The sequence below is a fragment of the Gossypium hirsutum genome, chromosome A11 (genome assembly GCF_007990345.1).
Source record: "Gossypium hirsutum isolate 1008001.06 chromosome A11, Gossypium_hirsutum_v2.1, whole genome shotgun sequence".
In the NCBI taxonomy this organism is placed as follows: domain Eukaryota; kingdom Viridiplantae; phylum Streptophyta; class Magnoliopsida; order Malvales; family Malvaceae; genus Gossypium; species Gossypium hirsutum.
The window spans coordinates 123,119,831-123,145,558 of NC_053434.1; the positions used below are offsets into that span (position 1 = coordinate 123,119,831).

The 25,728-nt window shown below is 34.5% G+C and overlaps 3 protein-coding genes, 1 non-coding gene and 2 pseudogenes across 6 annotated transcripts; 5 read left to right on the forward strand and 1 right to left on the reverse strand.

Annotated features, from left to right (window-relative positions):
- Positions 1–1,340: 1,340 nt before the first annotated feature.
- On the reverse strand, positions 1,341–25,728 carry LOC107936777 (cell division protein FtsZ homolog 2-1, chloroplastic). 3 transcript variants are annotated; one of them, XM_041080292.1, is made up of 8 exons: positions 25,465–25,728; positions 24,420–25,131; positions 23,463–23,762; positions 22,676–22,766; positions 22,286–22,410; positions 21,916–22,008; positions 20,859–20,899; positions 20,377–20,788 (listed from the first exon to the last, which is right to left on the reverse strand). In XM_041080292.1, exons 2-8 carry the CDS (start codon positions 25,038–25,040, stop codon positions 20,776–20,778), a joined length of 1,284 nt encoding a protein of 427 aa, XP_040936226.1. In that variant the 5' UTR covers positions 25,041–25,131; positions 25,465–25,728; the 3' UTR covers positions 20,377–20,775. The 3 variants fall into 3 exon arrangements, with proteins under 3 accessions (XP_016725024.1, XP_040936226.1, XP_016725023.1); XM_016869534.2 differs by having other exon boundaries at positions 20,859–20,924; XM_016869535.2 differs by lacking the exons at positions 20,377–20,788; positions 20,859–20,899; positions 21,916–22,008 and adding exons at positions 1,341–1,406; positions 2,383–2,475 and having other exon boundaries at positions 25,465–25,690.
- LOC121209514 (probable endo-1,3(4)-beta-glucanase ARB_01444) lies at positions 5,660–7,821 on the forward strand (annotated as a pseudogene).
- Positions 7,836–10,387, forward strand: LOC107936776 (40S ribosomal protein S14-2-like; annotated as a pseudogene).
- On the forward strand, positions 11,385–14,538 carry LOC107936779 (ubiquitin-60S ribosomal protein L40). The gene is made up of 5 exons (XM_016869536.2): positions 11,385–11,604; positions 11,708–11,794; positions 11,893–11,995; positions 14,034–14,100; positions 14,180–14,538. The coding sequence occupies exons 1-5, from the start codon at positions 11,502–11,504 to the stop codon at positions 14,204–14,206; spliced, it is 387 nt and encodes a 128-aa protein (XP_016725025.1). The 5' UTR covers positions 11,385–11,501; the 3' UTR covers positions 14,207–14,538.
- TRNAP-CGG (transfer RNA proline (anticodon CGG)) lies at positions 15,168–15,239 on the forward strand. Its single transcript has one exon. It is a non-coding gene; the product is annotated as a tRNA-Pro (tRNA).
- Positions 15,230–17,534, forward strand: LOC107936782 (replication protein A 14 kDa subunit B). Its single transcript, XM_016869541.2, has 4 exons — positions 15,230–15,440; positions 15,532–15,596; positions 16,283–16,540; positions 17,328–17,534. Exons 3-4 carry the CDS (start codon positions 16,285–16,287, stop codon positions 17,390–17,392), a joined length of 321 nt encoding a protein of 106 aa, XP_016725030.1. The 5' UTR covers positions 15,230–15,440; positions 15,532–15,596; positions 16,283–16,284; the 3' UTR covers positions 17,393–17,534.

Genomic DNA, 25,728 nt, shown 5'->3' on the forward strand with positions numbered 1-25,728 from the left:
AAATTGGGTTTTAGACTTTAGTAAATTGGGTTGTCTTTTAGTTTTAGTTTTATTGGATTGGGTAATTGGGTAAATTTTAGTTTTAGTTTTATTGGGTTGGGTAATTGAGTTTGGGTTGGGTTGGATAATTTTATTTATTAATTTTTTCGGTTAACCGAAAATTTTCGGTTAACCGACCGGTTTCGAACCAAATTAACCGTTAACCGAAAAATCATAAAAAAATTAACCGACCCTCGACCGAAAAAATTCGGTTAACCGACCGATTAACCGAATTCGGTCGGTTAACCGAATTTTTTCGGTTTTACCCGAATTATGCACACTCCTACTTCTAGGTTAAGTTGGGAAGCTTGTAACATGTTTCATTGACAGGTTAAAAAAAAAATATTTTGGTGCCTGTCATTGATAGGTTAAAATTAAAAAAATTAATTTTTTAAAGTCTGACACAATCATTTGACAATCATTAGTGTAAAATACGAGTTAGTGTCGGCCATCGGCAGGCTAAAATTTAATTTTACTCTTCATTTTAAGTTATTTTTGTGATTGTTTTTGAACATAGGTTATTTTTGTAAATATTAAAATTTTTTAGATTATGTTAATAAAATAGCCGCTGAATGCTAATGAAAACCTTTCCCATGTTTTCCTCATTTGACCATAAATTAGTTGGTATCAATAAAAAAGGATTAAATTAATCTTTGTATAAATTATTTGAAACTGTAAAAAAATTAACGATTGAACCGATTTATAAATTTTTTAAATGTTTTAAATTTTATTATTATACCAACGGTCAAATCAATTGAAATAAAAGTAAATTGTCTTATCTAAATTCGAAATAACCCGAATATATAATATGTTTCACTGATTAAACCACACTGAATAATCTAATCTTTGGTTTTTTCATCAAATTTTCACTATATACAAAGCTACCTTAGGTTTTATTCGAACATGTTACTTAAAAAGCATTCACTAACCTAAACTTCACGAAATTTTACTCCCAACTTATTGAAGAAAACAAAGATAGTTGTTATGGAACCAACTACTAAATGCTATATTCTGTACACGTTAATAGCGCCCGGAACGGAAGAAACGGAAAAGAGAACCACAAGGGAACCAAGTAGGAACCGAAACATTATGCAGAGAAGTATTTAAGCTCTCGGATAGCGTGAACGTCCTTTCTTCTTCAAGAACTCCGGGATGTCGAATGAATTGCCTTCGTTGAAAGAAGGTCGTCGATTGTTTCCAAGACCGGTATCTCCCTGTGCTAGCCGACCTGCCTGCATTTTTAACGGAATTTGGTATAAATCGGTGTATGAACGAGAGAGGAAGAGAGAGTTGAGGCGATACCTAAGGCTCCTTCCTTAGGTTTCTTCTTGACGTTTAAATCCTGTCGCAATTAGGGTTATACTTACCTATATAAAGATAAAAAATGATTTCATCAAATAAATGTTTCATATTGAGGACCATGAACTTTGGTGAATGAAAAAAATACAACAGAGAAGACTGGTCTATATGACTTTCAGTTAGATCGCAATGACTTCATTCTCCGTAAAAGTATATGTACCGAATACCCATATCCTACGTATATTCAGACATGGGAATGGGAGTTTGATTCTTTAAATATATGGAATAATTTATTAAAAATTGAGCATGTTATATCAAATACATACTCTTACCGAAGACTCACATCCGAATCTGAGTAACATAAGCTTTCATCATCAATTCAAAAGTTATCATTAATGTCAATGTGCATTCTTCATCTAAATTCGACCTAATTCTACGTAGGCATATTTTTATCCATACCAAGAACTCAAGAACAACAAAAATAAGCCTATACGAAGCAGAGACACGATCCCGTCACCAATCTCATTGCTAGACGAAGCTGAGATGCTTATCTCGTACCACAAATTTGATACACGAGAACCATCCACTGATGTAAACACAAAAGCATCTCTTATCGGACCAACATGTAGCCTAGATAGTAAAGTTCATTCATAAAGTCCATCTATTGAAGGTATTAATCCTACTTTTCAGAATATATAAATGGTTGATTAAAACTACAGTTAAATAGCAGGCCTTCTAAAAGTATGGTAATTGAGATAAGGGCGATGTTTTTAGAACCGGACTGGTGATCGAATCGGTCAGGCCACCAATTCATTGCTCTGACAGGTTCCATTAAAAAATTATTAAAAATTTAAAAAATCAATGGTTCAACCGGTCAGTACCGGTTCTAGGTCCAACCAGCTCAATGCCCTTCTCGGGACCGGTACCTCAGCCGGTTCCCAGTCCAACGATCCGGTCTGGTTTAAACATCCTTGGATAAGGGGCATGCGGATGACTGTGAGTCTAAACTTTGGCACGAGCACGTTAGAACAAAAACTAACTTACTTGGCCACTAATTGACGGATCGATCACTGCTCCAAATATTAAATTGGCAGTTGGATCCACGAGATCATATATAACCTCAGCTGCTGTATTAACCTACAGAAAAATATTAGATGTCAAATCATGCATATCAAAAAGAGAAATAAAACATGAAGGCATGCTCGAACACAAGTGGATCAGTCAATATAATCAAGGTCTCCCATGTATAACATTTCAATGACAAAGTAGTATTCATTACTATACTATTTCCAATTATTCACTTGTCTGTTACTCAAGAATGCAGGTATCAGATATGGTGGGGCCGCTTGGGCTTCAATGACTCTTCTCCTACAGGGAAGTGCTCCATTTACGAATAATCAACAATTTTGCGCTCAATATCAAGATAATATATAAAGTCTCCGCAAGAAAACGCAGACACACTGAGAGAGTCGGAGATGGCGCGTTACCTTAAACAAGGTTAAATGACTTCCACCAGTTATGTTCCAAACAATTCCAGTAGCCCTTTCTATACCAAGATCTAACAAAGGCGACTGGATGGCATTTAGCGCAGCATCTCTTGCCCGTGTTTTCCCTAAAAATCAGAAAAAAAAAACAATTAGAACATAGTAACCATTTCAGAACCAAGTTCTCAACAATGAGAAGATATCAAAGCCCATATGACATGCATAAATTTCTTTATTTCGAGAAAAAACATCAATATTTAATTCCAATAAAAGGAAAGAAAATAGACAGACTGCAATCATTTCTATTTCTGTTGGAGAAGTAGAAACTTTATGCGTTCCAAGTCGAAGCCTCAAATATAAATGCTAACATCTCTTTGATTACCAGTTGCAGTTCCAATCCCCATTAATGAAGAACCTGCATTTGCCATTATGGTTCGCACATCTGCAAAATCCACATTGGCTAGCCCTGGAATCTGCAATAAGGAAACACATAACCAAATTAAAGTGCAGAAGTATGGTCCCCCCCAGAGCTCATAATGCTTCAAGTTATTTACTGTCCACAACATCACAGATATGAATGGGTAACCTATCCCTATCCCTATCCCTGGCCACCATTTAATTTTCCCCTCTTTTCACGCCATCAGCCATGCTAATTTTCTCTATTTAAGCAGCAGAGAGGCTCAGAAAATGGTTATAAATGAACAGAATGAAATTCTAGCTTCTCTATCCTCCATCTTCTTCTCTAAAGTTCTCTTCTTCTTCCTATTTCTCCCTTATATTCCTATCTTCTGTGTGTTACTTATCATCCAAACAGACTGAATCATAAAATACAGAGGTTGAAAATAATGCAATAATGCAGTGATTGCAGTCACTAACCATGTTCCAAATACTACCCTGGAGCTAAACATCCACGCCATGAATTCAGGCTGATTCACTATTCGTCTCGTGAAATGTAGTTCTCTTAACAGTGAACTTTGCGGTTGGTCTTCGAAATATTTCGACTAAGGTCAATCATCAGCTTCTGCTCCATTGTGGTGAAGAAAAGGGCTAAAGTCATTGGACAGCGTTGCATTTTTTAAGAACTTTCACCAACATCTGAACCCTGTCCAACTACTGCAAGCACAAAAGCAAATGGAAGATCAATGCAATCAGTACCTTTTGAATTTGGAATCTTGAACTCATGGCGTGGATGTTTAGTTCCAGAGCTTGGGTGGGTTGTATTTGGAACATGGTTAGTGACTGCATTATTTTCAACAAATCACCTGGGTTTACATCGATTTTTCTTCCCACTACTTCATTATGTTTAATTCACTATCATTGATTTTGCAGCATGTAACTGATCTGTCTGGAAGGGATACAGCGGTTCGCATAACGGGTATGGTTTCTTTTTGCTACGAATTTTAAACATAAATAAATAGTCATGAATCTTGAATATTGACCATGAAACAGACATAAAAAATAAAATAAAAAATAAATCAGATAGCCTTTAATATGGACCGTGAAATGACATTAAATCAAATAACCCCTAGCATAAACAGTGAAATGAACTAAAAAAATCTGAATCGAAAAAAATGGTGGCATGTTAAGGAAGGAGATAATCTATATGGAGAAGAATTCACTAGAGAGAACAGAGATGTAAGTGTTTTGTGGGCCAACAAGAGGGACAGTGGTCTTTGGTTTGCCTCTCCTGTCTGTAGAGAATGCAGGCTTGGAATCCAGTTGCTACCAATATTGCCTATCAGTGAGTTATTGTTCTCTGACATTGAGTATACCAGACAGCTTGTGAACTGGACATTGCCAGCACTGGAAAGGGGGAAAGTGTAGGAGACGGATGGAAAGGGTTTGTATATGCCTTGGAAGCAATTTATGACAGTGAGAGTGCTTTGAAGTAGATAAGGAACCTGTCTGGTCATGATAATGGGAATTCACTTACTAATCTCTTGTGGTGGGTTCATAGCAGAGGTGATTAACTTGAAATTCAACATGGTGCAGAAGGGACCATTTTCTTCTGTAATTGCTTCTTAATGGTATGTATTATGCTTGCTGAAAATGATGTATACATCCAAACTGAAAGCACCTATATATCTATCTACATAAAATTCGTAATATTAATATATAACCCTGCTGTTTCCATTTAAGCGAATTAACCAGTAACATCAAATGTCTTCATGTGATGAAACATGTTTCCAAATCATCTGAAGCATCAAAATAGTGGTTTTTAAATGGAGGCTTTTTTTTTTCACAAATAACCTGAACATTTTTGTTAATTACGAAAATGACCTATTCTAAATGAGCCGTTGACTGTAATTGATTTTTATGCCTGTTTGGTTAGACCAGTTATTAATCTGGTTTTTAATTTCCAAAGGTTAAGAGTCCCGACTCCCGAGGGATAAGTCCCCTATTTCTCTTTGGGCCTTACTTGTTTAACGAAATCCTGCTATTTTCCTTAAAAAATAACGGAAATGACCTGAAATCGGGCAGTGACGGTTCGGGATGCCCGTAATCCAAGTCCATTATCGTGTAATCATGACTGCCTGATTGGGTTGGGAATAAAAGATTAATTTTTTTGGTGTCGATAATGTAATGTCCGACACTTGAATGTATATTTTCGGTTAATTTTTAAAAAATACGAGCATTTCTTACTTAAAAAAATATTTTTTATTAGGTACAGGCATCTAGAAGGGTTACACAGAAAAATAATTCAAATTTTTTATCAGTAATTATATTAAATTTTCATAAATAATTATTTTTTTTAGGGCAGTTGCGAAAAAAAGTCTTCATTTGACCACTATTAAACAAGACATATTCAAGCATTCCACTCAGCCGCCTATAAATTCAAATCATGTTGACTTATGAGAAAAGTCAATACTTTAATCACCAAACCCTTTAAAAAGCCTAAAAGGCCACCCTCTAACTAACCATCACCACCGCCACCATCTCCACCAATGTCTCCGCCGATACCTCAAATCCCTACCAAAAACTACCCTTTTCTCTTCCCTAAAGTACAATCCTCTGTTCTCTCCGACCCTTCTCGTTTCTTCTCCCGAAACCTCCTCTCATCCCCTCTCCCTACTAACTCTTTCTTCCAAAACTTCACTCTCAAAAATGGCGACCAGCCTGAATACATCCACCCTTATTTCATCAAATCAGCCGGCTCTTCCCTTTCTATTTGTTACCCATCCTTCTTTCACAGCCCTTCTTTCATCTACCAAAATTTCGTCCCTGATTTAACCATCTTTGCTACCGATAAAACCACCTCAGCTTCTGATAAAAGCCATGTTATCTCTTCTTACAGTGATCTCAGTCTTACTTTAGATATCCCTTCCTCTTACAGTGATCTCAGTCTTACTTTAGATATCCCTTCCTCCAAACTCCGTTTCTTTCTTGTTCGAGGTAGTCCGTTTTTAACCTGTTCTGTAACCCGCAAGACACGGATATCGATCTCCACTGTTCATGCAATTCTCTCGTTTTCTTCCAATAGTTCACTCACCAAGCATACCATTAAGCTGAACAATGGCCAAACTTGGATTATATATGCATCGTCATCCATCAGTTTCAATCATAGGGTTTCTTTGATTACTTCTGGTGCGTTTTCGGGTATTCTTCGGATAGTTGTATTGTCCGATTCTGACCCGACATGTGAATCAATCGTCGATCAGTTCTGTTCTTGCTACCCGACCTCGGGTGTTGCAGTTTTAACCAAATCGTTTTCTGTAGAGTATAAATGGGAAAAGGAGGGACAGGGTGATTTGCTTATGCTTGCACACCCACTTCATCTTGATATTATATGTAAGGACTACTGTAATGTTAAGGTTTTAGAGAGTTTTAAGTATAAAAGTATTGATAGGGACCTTGTTGGTATTGTTGGTGATTGCTGGATGTTGAAACACACCAAGTTTCAGTAACTTGGCATTCAATTAAAGGGGTTAATGAAGAATCGTATGCGGAGATTGTAACTTCTCTTGCTATGGACGTTGATGCCTTGGATTCATCGGCTATAACGACGAAATCAGTATATTTTTATGGCAAGTTGATTGCAAGAGCAGCAAGGTTGGCTTTGATTGCTGAAGAAGTGTGCTTTCTTGATGTGATTCCAGCTATAAGAAAGTTCTTGAAGGATACAATTGAGCCATGGCTGGATGGGACTTTTAATGGGAACGGTTTTCTGTATGAATCGAAATGGGGTGGAATTGTGAGTAAACAAGGGTCAACGGATTCAGAGGCAGATTTCGGGTTTGGAGTTTACAATGACCACAATTGTCATATTGGTTATTTCCTTTATGGAATAGCTGTCTTGACCAAGATTGACCCTGGATGGGGAAGGAGGTATAAGCCCCAAGCTTATTCACTTGTGGCTGATTTTATGAACTTAGGCAGCCGATCGAATTCGAATTATCCACGAATGAGGTGTTTTGATTTCTACAAGCTCCATTCTTGGGCTGGAGGGTTGGCTGAATTTGCAGATGGAAGGAATCAAGAAAGCACTAGTGAAGCTGTGAATGGATTTTACTCTGCTGCACTAATGGGGTTAGCCTATGGAGACACCCATCTTGTTGCAACTGGTTCAACACTTACTGCACTGGTGATTCAAGCAGCACAAACATGGTGGCATGTTAAGGAAAGAGATAATCTATATGGAGAAGAATTCACTAGAGAGAACAGAGTTGTAAGCGTTTTGTGGGCCAACAAAAGGGACAGTGGTCTTTGGTTTGCTCCTCCTGACTGGAGAGAATGCAGGCTTGGAATCCAATTGCTACCACTGTTGCCTATCAGTGAGATATTGTTCTCTGACATTGAGTATACCAGACAGCTTGTGAACTGGGCATTGGCAGCACTGGGAAGGGATGTTGTAGGAGATGGATGGAAAGGGTTTGTATATGCCTTGGAAGCAATTTATGACAAAGAGAGTGCTTTGGAAAAGATAAGGAACCTGTCCGGCCATGATGATGGGAATTCACTTACTAATCTCTTGTGGTGGGTTCATAGCAGAGGTGATTAACTTGAAATTCAACACGGCGCAGAAGGGAAATGTTACTGGACTCAGTTCCTGCCATTTTCTTCTGTGATTGCTACTTAATGGTATGTATGATGCTTGCTATGTATACATCCAAGCCGAAAGGAGCTGTATATCTATATGTATATAAAATTCTTAATATTGATATATACCCTGGTGTTTCCATTTAAGCGAATTAACCAGTAACATCAAATGTCTTCATGTGATGAAATATGTTTCCAAATGATCTCAAGCATCAAAATGGAGGTTTTAAAATGGAGGCTTTATTTCACCTGAAAAATTTTATTAATTATGAAAATGATACTGTTCAAAAATGTATAACGGAAATGACTTGGAATAAACAGTATCAAGCAGTGCCGACACCCTGATGGTTGATACTCAAGTCTATCATCTTGTAATTATGATAGTCTGATTGGGTCGAGAATGTTTTTCTTTTTTGTGTCGACACTACAAATATCTGAAAAATATATACCAAAAACATATTATTTTTATTCCCCACTCAATCAGTCTGTCATTATTACAGGATGATAGATTTGGGTGGCTGCCATTAGAGTGTGGGCACTACCCGACGCTGTTCATTTTAGGTAACTTTCATTAAACATTTTTAAATTAAGTTATTTTTGTAAATAATTAATTTTGTTGTGGGTCAGTTGTGAAAAAAAGAAGCTCCTTTTCGTCATTTAATTCCGGAGGGTTATCAAATTCAAAAACCCTAAGTATAAATTAATATAATTGATTTTTTAGCTTCAGTTCGATGGCTTGAATTGTTCTCAGCAAAAGCGCTCTCAGAAAAACCCCTAATTTCACAAGCCATGGTAAGTTTCTCTTAACATCTATTTCGATTCGTCATGTTTAAGCTATATCTTGTTTGGTTGCTGAGAAAAAAAGTTTAGGTTTTTGTTAGAGTAAATTGAAAAAAAAAAGTTGGATTTTTCCAGTTCAAATGTAGTAACGTAATTAACTCTGGGTGTTTTATTGTTTAAAAAAATTATGTTTCCATGCTTGAAAAACTGAAGCTAAAGGAATAGAAAAAAGAAATGTTCAATGCTTTTTCTTTGTATTAAATGGATAATTTTCAAATTGGAACTGTTCACTAATTAGCGACTAGTTTTAAACTTGTATTAGCTGCTGAAGGTGTTCTTTTTTGAGATTGAAATGGAGTGGAGCTATCAATTATTTCCCAAACCCAAAAAGCAATCCAACCTGACCTGAATGACTAATCCGAAATGTTCTGAGCTCATAATGAAGGACTTGAAAAACTTGAACTCCATATCTGAAATTCTGAATGATTGAACCCAATACAACCCCAAATTAGCCAAAACCTGAAATGACTGCAACAAATCTACCCATCCAATTGGTCGGTTTTTCTTTAAATAGTTTTTATTAGTGTAAGACATATTTTTTTGATCGAAATAAGTTTACGTAGTGATATTTGAGGGATTCATGGATTTGTGGTATTTTGTAGTCGAGGAGGAAGGTTAGGGAGCCCAAGGAGGAGACTACTACCCTTGGACCTGCTGTACGAGACGGTGAGCATGTTTTCGGGGTGGCTCACAGTTTTGCTTCCTTTAACGACACATTTATTGTAAGCGAATCGCCTTTGCTTACATTGATTTTTCTTCCCACTGCTTCATTATGTTTAATGCACTATCATTGATTTCGCAGCATGTAACTGATTTGTCTGGAAGGGAAACAATGGTTCGCATAACGGGTATGGTTTCTTTTTGCTACATTGGGTTGTTGGTGTTATCGGCATCTCTAGATTTAATCGGTTTTAATACTTCGAATGCCTAACACCGAAGGCTTTTATGACAGACTGCGACTAGCAATTTGAAAGCCATTTGGAACTTTTATTAAAAATTGTTAATTAAACATTGCAAAGTGCTTTGATATACAAAGAATAATGTTCCAACTTATTCCTGCCACAGGTGGTATGAAGGTGAAAGCCGATAGAGATGAATTGTCCTCTTACGCAGCGATGCTTGCAGCACAAGACGTTTCTCAACGCTGCAAGGTCCTATTATCTCAACCTTCGTATTGTGGTGCAATATACTGTTCTACGCCGTGATAACTTAGTTGTTTCCGTGTTTGTTATCCGCAGGAATTGGGTATTACTGCCCTTCATATAAAGCTCTGAGCTACCGGAGGGAACAAGACAAAAACACCTGGTCCTGGTGCCCAGTCCGCACTTAGAGCTCTTGCTCGATCCGGCATGAAAATCGGTCGCATCGGTACAATTCTTTCGTCTTATTTCTCTCGGTTTTATTTTGTCGATTCACTTCAAACTCATGTAAACTGACATGTAACGTTTTTGTTTACTGAAGAGGACGTTACCCCCATTCCCACTGACAGTACCCGAAGAAAGGGTGGCAGACGTGGAAGGCGGCTGTGAATCTGCCGTTGTTGCCGCCGGGGCTGGCTGTTTCAACGCTCGGAGGTTTTCTTATTTATTTGTTGAACACTTTAAAAGTAGTTCCTTGATAGATTTTGATCTTAATTGACACATACAAAAGTTCTGGAACTCTTTAATCCATATTTGAAATTAAGCTTATATAGTTTGGTTATGGCTTTAGTTATTGACACATACAAGTTTAAGCGGCTTTAGTTAAATTTAAGGGTTAATATACTATTTGGTATTTAAGTTTAGTTTTTATGTTCAATTTGGTACTCGAATTTTTGTCTTAAATTACCATTGAAACTTAGAGGTCTTTTTTTCCAATTTAATACTTAAGAGTTTTTTGTCCTAATTAAGTACGTGAATTTGCTTCAAATGTCAATTTGGTACTTTTTTAAGGGAATTAAGTATTTATGTCCTTTTTTTTTATTACAGCACATGATGTCATTTGATTCTGATACACATTGAAGTTAAATGTATTAACCTTAAATTTAAATTTATATTAAAAAAGTAAAGTCAACAAAACAAGTTCTTTAAAATTAATATAAATAACATTATTTTTATTTTATAATTAATTTTAAATATTTTTATTAATAAAAGTGATCTAGATTGAGCTATATCATTCCAAGTTTGAAAAATATTTTATCAGATTTTGACTCTTTTTTACTAAAAAAAGTGCTCAAAAATTGAATTTTATATTAAGGTTAATTAAGGATAAATATTTTGTCATCCATTTGTAGTTAAAATAAAATTTAATACGAATCAAACTATGGTGTAATAGTAAAATATATTACACTTTCAAGAAAGACTATGAATTTGTATATTGAAGATGAAGTTATTAAAATAAACAATCACGAATTTTGAACATAAAAGATAATCACGAATCTCAAATATTAATTATAAAATGGACATAAAAGATAAAACAAAAATTAAATTAAATAACCTCTAATATGAACCGTGAAATGAACATCAAATCAAATAACTCTTAACATAAATAGTGAAACCAACATAAAATAAAAATAAAATAAAAAAAAAACGAATCAAAAAATCCCTAACATGAACATTAAAAAAAAACTTGCATCAAACAAAAAAATCAATTATAAAATAAGTCTAATCATAAAATTGGGTTTTTTAAGCCCATTAAAAGCCCATTATATCATCACTTCTAAAAGGAAAACCTAATACTTCATCACTTCGAAAGCCGTAGAAAACCAGTATAAAACCCTAACAATCCGCCACTAAAGCACAGCTTAAATATAAAGAAAAAAAGATGCAGATATTCGTGAAAACCCTAACCGGCAAGACCATAACTCTCGAGGTCGAGAGCAGCGACACCATCGATAATGTCAAAGCCAAGATCCAAGACAGAGAAGGTAAGTTTCACACATTGCCTGTTCGTTCCTAATTGTTTCATTTCTTTCTTAAAAATCACAAAATGATCTTTTTAAATAAGTTCTAACTCTGATGAACTAACAGGAATTCCCCCGGACCAGCAACGTTTAATTTTTGCTGGTAAACAACTTGAAGATGGCCGTAGATTGGCTGATTACAACATTCAAAAAGGTTTCTCTATTGGATTTTTTTTGTAATTTTAGTAATTTTTTTGTTCTTTTATATTTGATTACAATGTTTTAACTGGATTTTTGTTCTTTTTGGTGTAGAATCAACGCTTCATCTTGTTTTAAGGTTGAGAGGCGGAATTATTGAGCCTTCTTTAATGGCTTTGGCTCGTAAATACAACCAAGACAAAATGATTTGCCGCAAGTAAGCCCCCTTTTTATTTTCTTTAATGGGTGTGGCTAGTAAATATCGGAATTACATGATCATATGAATACGGCATGAATACACACATGTTTATGAATATACTAATTGTTAAGTAGGAATATGACATGAATGCACTAATTGTTGAGGGAACCTGGCGAAGAATAGCTAAAATACTACCAGGACATGCACAAATGGAACTATGGGGCCTGGTGATATCGAACATTGCAATGGAAATGGTAACTAGAGTAGAACCTGATCATGATGTGAATAGACGAATTTTTAAGGGGACCTAACTTAACCTCTACTGTTTATTTGAAATGGGATAGAGGTCATACAAGGTCCCTAAAGTGATTGTTAAACCATTCCTCTACTTTGTCAGCTGATCTAATTTTGCAGGCAGTTGATTTTCACGAATGGGACAATGAAATGATGCAAGAAAATTAATTCCATGATTTGTTGTGTTTGGTATTGGTGAATGAACATGGATACACTAATTGCAAGTAGGGGGTGAAGCTAGAATTTTTTTTTGGAGGGGGCAAGATTAAGTTATATATTGTTATAAGAATTAAAATGTAATTTTATCTTTGTATTGGCTTATATCTTTGAGGTTTTTAAAAGGACTAAATTGAAACTCTAAACATTTGGGGGGGGCAAATTATAATTTTATTATATATTAAATTAAGATCTTAAGAGTTTTGGGGGGTCAGTGACCTTGCCTGCCGATATCAAACACAAGATGAATACACGTGAATGAATAACAACAATATGAACAGGACATGACCTGAATACACTAGATGTCAATGTGCTTTGGCAATATCTAGAACTCAGAACGTGATATGAACACATGAACTGTTAAGGGGGACCTAACTTAACCTCTACCATTTGTTTCAAATGGATAGAGGTCATACGAGGTCCCGAAAGTGATTGTTAAACCATTCGTCTACTTTGCCAGCTGATCTAATTTTGTAGGCAGTTGAATTTCATGAATGGCACAATGAAATGATTTAAGAAATTAATTCCTTGATTTTCTACTGTTTTGTATTGGTTAACGATGGGACTACAAGTTAAACCCTCTTTTGAAGTGTAAAGTATGAAGAGGAGGGCATTCTAGGGGTTTTTTTTTATAAAAATTATTAATTACGAAAATGATAAATGGGTCTAGATTATTTATCAAAATGGGGTGTTTTTTTTTACATTAACTCTAGGTGCTGCTTGACACATTGGTGGCATTGGTGAATTTAAAAAAAGTCTGAGAGGAAAAAAAAGCTGAAAAAGTAAAGAAAAATGTTTTTTAATTGGTGCCGCCAATGTGTCAGGTGGCACCTCCTTGATTAAATAAAAAAAAAGTTGGTTTCCTCTCTTTTTCTTTTCCCCTTGTCTGGTTTGGTAAATGAAAATGCAGAGAAAAGGCACTAAAAGCCTGAGAGTAGAAATGGTTTTAGGGAAAGTGAGGTGAGTGGCATTTTAAGAATGTTGAGTTGCCATCTCGCTGTTGTCTGCTGTTGGAACCATAAGCCAGTTTTTTTACATTTTCAGCCTTTTCTTTTCCTATCAGATTTTTATTTTTTTTTAAATTCACCTGTTCTGCCAATGTGTCAGTCGACATTTAAAGTTATTGTAGAAAACATCTCATTTTCATAAATAATTTAAATTCAATACTATTTTTGTAGTTAATTATTTTTTACATTATTTAAAAGAACCCGCATCGTAGTTCCCAAAACTAAAATTCCCACTCTTTTAACGATGTCAACTGATCTAAACTTTACTTGCAGTAGATGTTCTAGTGTGGGACATGAAAATGCTGTGCTCATGTTTGATATAACTTTAATGGCCTAGTGGCAAGAACTACTTAACTTAACTCGGATATGCACTGATTGCTGCTTTGCTTTATTTCCTTTATGGATGGCAAAATGAACCCAAGACTCCTAATTCCCCTAGACCCGATTAGACCAAAAGCTGAAAAAACCCGAACTTGAAATGCAAACTTTGCATTGTGCATCATTGTAAATAATATATCTCCTTATTTTCTGTGTGCTAGGTGTTATGCTCGGTTGCATCCGAGAGCAGTGAACTGTCGCAAGAAGAAATGTGGTCATAGCAATCAGGTATGTGCTCGTGTATAGAACCTGTATTTCGGGTTCGAGCTCGTTGCAGTGAACTAATTGTTCATTTTTCTTATTGCAGTTGAGGCCCAAGAAGAAGATCAAGTAAACCATGACTGACGATGGTGGTTTATGTCATTTGCTTCAAAAGAACTTGAATACCAGACTTGTCAAATATTTTTTTTCCCATTTGGTTCTTTGCTTTTCTAATTTCTATTTGAAATTTCATAGCTGGATATCGCTGTTGTTGAGAAGTTTTTTAGTAATAATTGAGGTTAAAATTTGTACTTTTTGACAATGTTTGGGCTAGTTTTCTTCTTTTGAGTTGCAGTAATATGCACAAAATGTTGTTATAATGCTTTCAATGTTTTTCCTTTATAATATTAGAGCTGTAATGCCGTTGAAACAGCTTTATCATGCAATATATTTAGTGCTTTTATACAGGCGGTTCTTATAAGAGAAAAACTAGTCAACAACTAGACAAGCAAGGTTAAACAAACAAATCCATCAATTGGATACTGTAAATCATTATAAAATCTTCTTTTTTTTCATTTTATAATAAAACCTAGAAAGATATCACAACATTTCATTTAAATTCAAAAAGGATAAATATCCTTTAATTTTGTGCAATTATGCACATGGAACTTAAATTTTGGTTCATGTGTATATATGAAATTTTGATTTTGATTTAACAGTACAAATTTAAAGAAATAAATATATATATTAATTTTCATATTAGATTAAAATAATTGTTTGTTTATGTAATATATTAACGTAAAATGGTGCTAATTCAATAACGTTATTAGTGATTTATAAAAGTTGAATCAAATAAAAATTTTATGTATAAAATTGCACAATATCAAAGTTCATGTATGATATTGCACGTTAGAACAAAATTAATGTATAACTTCGGTTTTTATCCCAATTCAAAATATATTAATTTTATGATTTTAGGCAAAATCTAATTAAATTTCTATACCATATCTTTCAATAATTTGTAATATATTTCTGCTTGAGAAGCTTATAATACTTTAAAGTTAAAAAATTTTACGAGGAAGCTAACAACAAGTGGGTGCTTGGTCTAGTGGTATGATTCTCGCTTCGGGTGCGAGAGGTCCCGAGTTCGATTCTCGGAGCACCCCAGCATTAAAACTTTTTTACCTTTAAAAGGGAAAAACGGCAAATTTAAGTTGTCGTTTTGAAAACGGGGTGCGCAATGCGCTCACATTACTTTTCCCTCCATTATTTCATTTTGCCGCCATAAAAAACCTGTAGTTCTCTTTTTAAGCCTTCTCCTAAAACCCTAAATCTAAAAAAAAGGAATCCTCTTAACGCTCAATCAGGTAATTTTTTTTTCTACATTGCGATCTGTTTGTTTGATTGTTTCCTAAGAAAGTCAATTAAATCTATTTTGAAATGTCAATTTTCTTTTAGGTTTTTCCTCACTGTTCACCATAGTCAAATTCAATCCTCACTGAATTCACTGGTAGTTTGATACGGTACGTCCTATATCACAGCCTTTCTTTTCTTTTTCTTTTTTTTTCTATAATTTTGTTTAATACTATTAATTTTGAAGAACAAAAAGAATTTTCATACCCGCTTATGATTATATGAAATGAATAGATCCGCACCAACGTTGACTAATATTTAGATTATTTAAATTATTTTTTATTTCCTATAAATTGTTTTATGAAGAGTCGATTTTGTTGAGCATCCTTAGGTTATGGTTAATTAGCTTCCTTCCTTGATTTCTTTGACCTTCGATGAACTTTCTGGGTATTTCATTTTTGTAGAAAATGGTGAAATATCACTTTTGGCCTCGTTAAAATTTATAATTCAATTAAAACCCTTTGAGTATAAAGTTTCTGATTTTTGTCTCAGACAATTTATATTTTTATCTCAGTCCCTAAAAATATTTTCTTGCTTTGCCCCTATTTGCGAATGGTTGTAATGTGAGAGGATTGTAGATTGCCTATCATGTTTTGACTTTTCTCCTTTTAATCAGTGATAACAATTTGGTCATCTTTCAATTAGAAATCCATGTTTTTAGCTTTTGGTTTGGATTAAAGTTGTTTGTTTTCTGGTTTGCTATTATATCTAGAAAAAAGAACAATTGTGATTGGAAATTACTTTTCACATTGGTAAAATAAATGTATTTTGGATGCTCTCTTATTTGTTATGCAAGATATGGATACTTCAAGTCCTGCAGCTTTTGTCAATGGAGGGTTGCTACGCATGCATGTTGGACGTAAGGTGCGAACGGTGATTCAGGTTACTCGATCTGATGCCGGATCTGTGATGGGGAAGTCTACTGATGGTTGCCAACTTGTTGTAAGAGGCTCTCCTCCTGCTCCTCTTACAAGTTATGTTGAGGTTATTGGTGTTGCTGAGAATGAAAATTCCATCCGAGCTGAACTATGGACCAACTTTGGTGACTCATTTGGTAAGCCTTTCTACTCCATATGAAAATAATTAATTATCTTTTTGAACAACGCATTTTAGGTTTTAAACTTTGTGATTTGGGTGTTACATAAAGGTCTCTGCTTCAGCTTTCTGACAAAAGTTGCCTGTTTTTCACGATGTTGATGGGATTTATTATCTATGCAATTTAGAAGAACAAAATACTAGTGCTTGATACTTGTTTTGACCCTTGTACTATAGTGAAACTTTCACTTTGGTCTTTTTACTATTTTTTTGGTCATTTTGCCCCCTCTATTTTCATTTTGTCCATCACATTAGTCTCTTGATCATTTTTTTTTAAAGAAAATTCCCGCATGGTCAGTGGGCTAATGTGATAGAATGGAATGAAAGTAGAAGGGCAAAGTCCAAAAAAATAGTAAAAAAGGCCAAAGTGAGAGTTTCACTATTGTAAAGGGGTCAAAACAAGTATTAAGCCAAATAGTAAACTTGCAAAAATGTAAATGCTTGCTGATTAACATGAAAATGGGTTTAGAGCTAATATGCTGAACTAAAATACCAAGTTTTCATTGCTTGACAAAATCTGTTATTTTTAGCCAGGAAATGAACTGTTCGATGGATAAGTATTATAATGAAAGTTTACATTGTGTCTATTTGAAGCAGTGGAAGTTGAATTGTTTATAATTGTTTTACTATGCAAATGATCTTGCTAATTGTTCCTTATTTTTTTTAACCTTCAATTCATTTTAGTGGTTTTTTAATTTATTTTTTGTCTCTGAAAAATATTTCCGTTACATTTTCAACAATGGCAGATGCATCCAACTATGATCAGCTCTGTCAGCTGGCAAATGGGGAGTTGAAACACCTATTCCTGTAGTTTCTTTCACATAGTCTTTATCAAAGTGCTTTTAGCTAACAATGTACTAGGTATTATATGGCACCAGACATTAGTGTGTTTCTAATACGGGTATGTTTAAATATTAAATTTTTTATATATATATTTAATGGATCTTTGAAGAGTTATGTCTCTATTTTAATATCTTATTACACTTGTGTTAAATTATACGTCGAATATTTTAAAATAAACAACAGGTGGAATTGAACATTTGGCCATAACAAATTTGTGGTTAAATATTCATTTGATGTGGTTTTTTATTTTTGTTATTTCATGGTGCTTGTTATTCAAAGGTGTGGTTTTGAATCAGACTCATATTGAGTAGTGCTTTGAGTTTTCTTTAATTTTTTTTGCCTAAGGGTGAGTTTGGATGGGCGGTGCATTTAGATGCGGCTAGTATAAAAACAGCAGTGGCGGTGAGATTAGATATTGTAGCGACACTGTAGCGTGAGACAAAAAGTAAGTTAAACGCATCGTACCGCAGTCAATCGCCCATCCAAACGAAGCCTAAATCTAGGTTAAGTTTGGAAGCTTGTAACATGTTTCAGTATTAAAAAGAATATATTAAAATTTTATGTTTTCTGATTTGGGCTTAGCTAGCTAATTGGTCGGGTTAATTAGATAGGATACTGAGTATTGTTAGTTATGTAAAAATTTTAATTTTTTTTCTTTAATTTGATTAGTTTTAAATTTTGTATTTTTTTAAATTGATGAATTTTAATTTTAATAATTTTTGGATTTTAAAATTTTAATAATAATAGGTTATTAACTTTGTACTTTATGTAAAATTATAGGTTTAATTTATGTTATTCAATGATAATTGTTATATCTTATTAATGGTTATTTTTGGAAGTAAAATGTGAAAAAGTAACTTGATGTGATATTTTTATTTGATAATTTATTTGTCATGTAAAATTTTAAAAATATTTTAATTTAGTGTAATGAAGTTAACAAATTTTTAAATCATAAGGTTGAAATTTTAAATTTTAAAAATATATTTTAAGAATTCTAATGATTGGTTTGATGGTTAAAGGATGTTTACTCGTAAAAATTTTTTAAGTTTGAGTGCATGTGATGTTAACCTTTTAATGGTAAGGTGAGTTATTGTAGACATTGATCGAAGCTATTGCCATGATTGCTCGCTTGGGAGAGGTAAAACAGACGTCGAAATTCTTATTTTGTTAAATTTCAAAGATATTGTTTCCAAATTATGAGTATGAAAATATGATTTTTCATATGTATAGATAAGAGTGTAATCGAGTTAAATTAAGCTCGAGAATTGTCAAGCTCGAGCTCAACTCGAAATTTGGAGCTTGTTACTTTACTTGAATTCGACTGAATATTTGTTTTTAAGCTTGAACTTCACTCGAGCTTATTTATCAATTGTTGTTTTCAAAATTAAGCATGGCTCGATAATTAAGTGTAGACTTAATAATATATATTAAGAATAATAATGTAATTTAATAATATAAAAATATGAAAAATTTAATAAAACTTGTGAATTGTTTAAGTTAAATATTACTAAGTTCGAATTTGGTTTGATAATTGGTCAAATCAAGTTTGAAAATTTTTTATTCAAACTCCATCTATTGTCTCATTTACACCTGTGCATGGAAAAATTTTTAGAGAAAAAGAAATAACATACTCGTGTTGGGTTACATCCATATCCAACACCTCACACCTGAATGAATCTGAGAATGCTTGTTTATACCTAAAGCAATTGTGCTGAGTTTTACTCCATATATTTGCTTATGTTTTTTTGCAGGGAACTTCCTACACTTCATCAAAATTGCCTCCCAAACCACTTGGGATATGGGAATTCGAGGTAGTGAAGTAATAAAAATCTTGATTTTTAAAGATATTTATGTTCAGCATTTTAGATTTTTTTTCCAAAATCCGAGTCAACTATGATTTTTCAAGGATATATGTGCGAAAGTATTAAAAATCTCGAATTTTAAAGATATTTATGTTTAGCAATTTAGATTCCTTCTTCAAAATCCGAGTCAACTATGATTTCCCAATGATATATGTACAAAAGTATTGTTATAGTTTGAATATAGATACAAGTTTCGACCTTAAAATGTTTAGTTTTATATTTTAGGGCTCTCCGTGCTGTAGGATTGTGCAAGAAGTACTGGTTGAATTAGAGTTACTGCACAATCAACACAGGTAAATAGTCTAAATAATCAAATCTAGTTTGAGCCATTAGTTCGACAAATGCTTCAGGTTAAAAGAAAATCCATGCAAATGTGAAACCATGATCATCGTCATCCTCATCGTAGTCTCTAGTATTTGCATATGCACTAAAAGAAGTTGTGAAAGATTAGATGTATCAACTGTTTGCAATATGAATTGTGATCATTTCGTCATGTTCGATTTCCATCATTTTTTGCAGTGATCTGATTCATCGGTGTGCCATTATCGGTCTTCATTTGCTCACTCGAGTTTCAAGGGGCTCACCAAGACATGCAACTGAGACACTTACTAACCATTCTTCTTCCATGTTCTATCAGTTGTCCTCAAGGCAGCCCGAAACGGCGTATCCTTTACGAGAAAGCCGGACATTTTCAGGTAGATTACTACTTTTCATAACAAATTTTCTAACATTCATTGTTTGACAATTACAGGTACCTTATTTAGAAGATCCAAACACTGGGGGTGCAAATGTTTGAGAGTGCTGAAATAATAGAGTACTTAAGAGTTTCCTATGCTGAATGCTAATGGAAACCCTTCCCACCCATGTTTTCCTTATTCGACCATAAATTAATTGGTATCAATAAAAAAGGATCAAATTAATCTTTATATGAATTATTCAAAACTGTAAAAAAATCAACAATTAAACCGATTTATAATTTTTTTAAATGTTTTTAAATTTATTATTGTATCAATGGTCAAATCAGTTGAACTAAAAGTAAATGGTCTTATCTAAATTCGAAATAACCCGAATATATGATGTATTTCACTGATTAAATCACACTGAATAATCTCATCTTTGCTTTTTTCATTAAATTTTCACCCTATACAAAGCTACTTTAGGTTTTATTCAAACATGTCACTTAAAAAGCATTCACTAACCTAAACTTCAAGAAAATTTACTCCCAACTTATTGAAAGAAGACAACGATAGTTGTTATGGAACCAACTACTAACATGCTATATTCTGTACACGTTAATAGCCCAGAACGGAAGAAACGGAAAAGAGAACCACAAGGGAACCAAGCAGGAACCGAGACGCTATGCAGAGAAGTATTTAAGCTCTCGGATAGCGTGAACGTCCTTTCTTCTTCAAGAACTCCGGGATGTCAAATGAACTGCCTTCGTTGAAAGAAGGTCGCTGATTGATTCCAAGACCGGTATCTCCCTGTGCTAGCTGACCTGCCTGCATTTTTAACGGAATTTGGTATAAATCGGTGTATGAACGAGAGAGGAAGAGAGAGTTGAGGCGATACCTGAAGGTGCCTTCCTTCGGTTTCTTCTTGACGTTTAAATCCTGTTGCAATTAGGGTTATACTTACCTATATAAAGATCAAAAATGATTTCATCAAATTAATGTTTCATATTGAGGACCATGACCTTTGGTGAATGAAAAAATACAACAGAGAAGACTGGTCCATATGGCTTTCAGCTATATCGCAATGACTTCATTCTCCATAAAAGTGTATGTGTTGAATACCCATATCCTACTTATATTCAGACATGGGAATGGGAGTTTGATTCTTTAAATATATGGAATAATTTATTAAAAAATGAGCATGTTATATCAAATACATACCCTTACCGAAGACTCACATCCGAGTCCGAGTAACATAAGCTTTTATCATCAATTCAAAAGTTATCATTAATACCAATGTGAATTCTTCATCTAAATTCGACCTAATTCTACATAGGCATATTTTTATCCATACCAAGAACTCAAGAACAACAAAAATAAGCCTATACGAAGCAGAGACACGATCCCGTCGCCAATCTCATTGCTAGACAAAGCTCAGATGCTTATCCCATACCACAAATTTGATACACGAGAACCATCCACTAATATAAACACAAAACCATCTCTTATCGGACCAACATGTAGCCTAGATGGTAAAGTTCATTCATGAAGTCCATCTATTGAAGGTATTAATCCTACTTTTCAGAATATATGATCCACAGAATGTTATAATACATGGTTGATTAAAACTCCAGTTAAATACCAGGCCCATTAAAAGTATGGTAATCGAGATATGGGCAATGTTTTTAGAACTGGACCGTTGATCGAACCGGTCAGGCCACCAGTTCATTGCTCTGACTGGTTCTATTAAAAAATTATTAAAAATTCAAAAAAACCAATGGTTCAACCGATCCGTACCGGTTCTAGGTCCAACCAGTTCAATGCCCTTCTCCAGACCGGTACCCCAGCCGGTTCCCAGTCCAACGGTCCGGTTCAAACATCCTTGGATAAGGGGTATGAGGATGACTGTGAGTCTAAACTTTGGCACGAGAACATTAGAACAAAAACTAACTTACTTGGCCACTAATTGACGGATCGATCACTGCTCCAAATATTAAATTGGCAGTTGGATCCACAAGATCATATATAACCTCAGCTGCAGTATTAACCTACACAAAAATATCAGATGTCAAATCATGCATATCAAAAAGAGAAATAAAGGTCTCCTATGTATAACATTTCAATGACAAAGTAGTATTCATTACTATACTATTTCCAATTATTCACTTGTCTGTTACTCAAGAATGCACATATCAGATATGGTGGGGCCGCTCGGGCTTCAATAACTCTTCTCCTATAGGGAAGTGCTCCATTTTCGAATAATCAACAATTTTACGCTCAATATCAAGATACTATACACTGAGAGAGTCGGAGATGGCGTGTTACCTCAAACAAGGTTAAATCACTTCCACCAGTTATGTTCCAAACAATTCCGGTAGCCCTTTCTATACCAAGATCTAACAAAGGTGACTGGATAGCATTTAGCGCAGCATCTCTTGCCCGTGTTTTCCCTGAAAATCAGAAAAAAAAACAATTAGAACATAATAACCGTTTCAGAACCAAGTTCTCAACAATGAGAAGATATCAAAAGCCCATATGACATGTATAAATTTCTTTATTTCGAGAAAAAACATCAATATTTAATTCCAATATAAGGAAAGAAAATAGACAGACTGCAATCATTTCTATTTCTGTTGGAGAAAAAAAAACGAGGTAGAAACTTTATGCGTTCCAAGTCAAAGCCTCAAATATAAATGCTAACGTCTCTTTGATTACCAGTTGCAGTTCCGATCCCCATTAATGAAGAACCTGCGTTTGCCATTATAGTTCGCACATCAGCAAAATCCACATTGACTAGCCCCGGAATCTGCAATAAGGAAACACATAACCAAATTAAAGCGCAGAATTACGGTCCCCCCCAGAGCTCATAATGCTTCAAGTTATTTACTGTCCACAACATCACAGATATGAATGGGTAGTAATGATGATATACTGAACTTTACAGGCTCTGAGATTCCATTCTAGAACTCGGGAATCGATACATTTAGCATTACCAATGAGTAAATAACACACAAAGACACTTACTACCGCTGTGTTGTGATAACATATAGACACCGGAAGATATCGGTAACCTTAGAATAAAGAGCTTGATAACGAATCATAGTAATTATTTACTGGAAAAAAGAGCGCGAGATATTTCATCAAAAAGTGCACGCTACAAGTATAACCCCCCAAAGCCTATGGAAAAATCAGCCCCAAACTACTAATTCATCCTCGCCATCTAATAAACTAGGGCAGTAACTAAATTAAAACAAATTTAGCCGCAAATTTGGAGGTGCACTAATTTTCCACTAATTGATTGTAATATATCATAAGAACGTTCCTATATGATCATCAACAAAAATGGAAGGACAGTCTTGATTTTCAAGCACCAAGTCAGGAGAAAGGAAGAAATGGCATTACATTTATGTTGCTTTCATCTAAAAATTTGGGTTTCATCTCTATCACGAAACTATATAGTTAGATTAGGAGGTTTTTAATAGTTTCTTGAAGCATTCCATACCGTAATTATATCTGAAATTCCACGAACACCTTGACGAAGAATATCATCAGCCAGATTAAATGCTTCTGTTACTGGAGTAGACGGTGAAACTGCAGTCAACAACTTGTCGTTCGGGATAACAATTAGTGTGTCAACGTTTTCTCTCAGAGCTGCAATGCCTTCCTGTGCTTGAACGGCCCTCCTTCTTCCCTCGAAAGAAAAAGGGGTAGTGACAATACCAATAGTTAATATACCCATGGACTTTGCCACCCCTGCTATTACGGGAGCTCCACCAGTACCAGTCCCTCCGCCCATTCCGGCCTGCAAATGCAAGCTTTAAGTCCTAAGTAAAAATGTTAAAGAAAGACACTAGAAGACAAAAGAACAACAAGATGTTATGTGTTCATCATAATTTTTAGCTCAGCAAATATCAATCTATGAAAACGCCACATGCAATAGTACCAGAACAAAAGGATTTTCCAATGGCAATTTAAAGAATGAAAGTATCAGAAGCAAGAATGAATCATGGATTAAATTAGTTCAAGAACCATCAAAATACGAGACGAATCAAATTCCAGGAAATGGTATGATTAGATAAAACAATGCTAACTTATATGGCTATAAACATACACCTGATGCTTAGCATGTAATAACAGTTTGCAGTTGCAGAGATAAGACATGACTTTCATTAAGATTTCAGTCAATTGAATAAGTTCTATGAAACAAGAAATTGCATATAAGTAGCAAGATTAGTTTTATTTACCATATGATCAATGAATATTCACCATAAATAAGAAGCTTGAAACATTTTCATTGACACATATTCTTGACCAGTTTCATAGTGGGGTCTAGTTCATGGTAAGTTCTTTAAAAGCCTAAAAAAAGAGGTAATTTAAATTGAAACCACTCATGAAATCAGACTGTAACAGTCCAAGTAATAATTAAAATTCTAACTAAATGATAAGGATGCAGACTTACAGTAACAAAAACCATATCAGCACCATAAAGAGCTGATTCTATTGACTCCTTGCTTTCTTTGGCAGCATTCATACCAATCTCTGGGTTTCCACCAGCACCAAGACCCCGAGTTAGCTCCTGACCAATTTGCAAACGGTGCTCAGGAAAGACAGGTGACAATTTCATGGCTTGAATATCAGTGTTAACAATCCAGAACTCTACACCCTTCAAAGCACTCTCTATCATACGGTTAACAGCATTTGACCCACCGCCTCCGACACCAATGACTTTGATCTTAGCCTCATTATAATTACTTGAACCCGTCATGCCCCCTAAGCTCTCGGGACTAGAGCTATCCTTTCTTGGGTTTGTTACTATAGGATTCCCTTCACCTCTAAGCATCGAAACTTCTGGGTGCATATTCAGAAAAGGGTCCTTATTTTGATATGGACTAACGCTATGGGAGTTGTTGGAACATCTAAAATGAGGCATATTAGACCTTTGGCTCGGACTCGAAGACCCGCATCTAAGTTTCCCTAAAGGATTCTCCATTAATATTCTCCCACCAAGAACATTAAGTACCCCCATTGATCTCGTATCTGAAGGTCTAAAATATGGCGATATCGATATAGCATTCGCCATTTTCCCAGCACTATGACACAAACTAGAAAATTTAAAGAGTCCTAAATAGCTTGAAGTTCAATTTTTCACAGTCAAGTCCTCTTTTCAGTGCCTGCATAAAACATAGAATAAAAGAAACAACTATATTCAAAAAGATTCATAATAAAAAAAGACCCATTAGCGCAAATTGTAACTCACTTAGCAGTATCAGCTTAAAACTACAAACTTAAAATAAAAAAATAAACCTTAAACCCAAAGATAAATTCTAAAAAGGCTATACTTCTCTAAATTGAAGAGCAAAAAGAGCTTATAAAAAATTGCAGCTAAAACCCAGAACAAGAAAATTAAAAAAAAATGTATAAATTACATGAAATGCAAATAGAAATTAGAAAAAAAAATGGAATCTGGGTCTTAAAAGAGAAAGAGGAAAAGAAAAGGAAAATACCTGAAAGAGATGCAAAGTCCAAGATAATAGAAAAAACGAAGTTACCACTGGAAATGGGAGAAAGGGGAAAGGGGTTTTTCTTTTATATTTATATAATTTTATTTTGTAATTTTTATATTTCAGGGCTTAAATTGAAGCTCTTTTTGGCTTTAGCTCCGGTGAAATTCCTTTGTCAGGTTGTAGTTGATAAAAATAAATAAAGTAAAAAAATAAAAATAAATAAAGTTGTATTTCGGAAAATAAAAAAGAAACTCAAGAAAACTG

Coding starts and splice junctions, on each gene's coding strand:
- LOC107936777 (XM_016869534.2), bottom strand. CDS start 25,040: ATGGCGAATGCTATATCGATATCGCCATATTTTAGACCTTCAGATACG. Junction 22,009..22,285: donor GTGATTTAACCTTGTTTGAG/GTAACACGCCAT, acceptor ATTTTTGTGTAG/GTTAATACTGCAGCTGAGGT. Junction 20,789..20,858: donor CCGAAGGAAGGCACCTTCAG/GTATCGCCTCAA, acceptor TTAAAAATGCAG/GCAGGTCAGCTAGCACAGGG.
- LOC107936782 (XM_016869541.2), top strand. CDS start 16,285: ATGGATACTTCAAGTCCTGCAGCTTTTGTCAATGGAGGGTTGCTACGC. Junction 16,541..17,327: donor CAACTTTGGTGACTCATTTG/GTAAGCCTTTCT, acceptor CAACAATGGCAG/ATGCATCCAACTATGATCAG.
- LOC107936779 (XM_016869536.2), top strand. CDS start 11,502: ATGCAGATATTCGTGAAAACCCTAACCGGCAAGACCATAACTCTCGAG. Junction 11,605..11,707: donor CAAGATCCAAGACAGAGAAG/GTAAGTTTCACA, acceptor ATGAACTAACAG/GAATTCCCCCGGACCAGCAA. Junction 11,996..14,033: donor GACAAAATGATTTGCCGCAA/GTAAGCCCCCTT, acceptor TCTGTGTGCTAG/GTGTTATGCTCGGTTGCATC.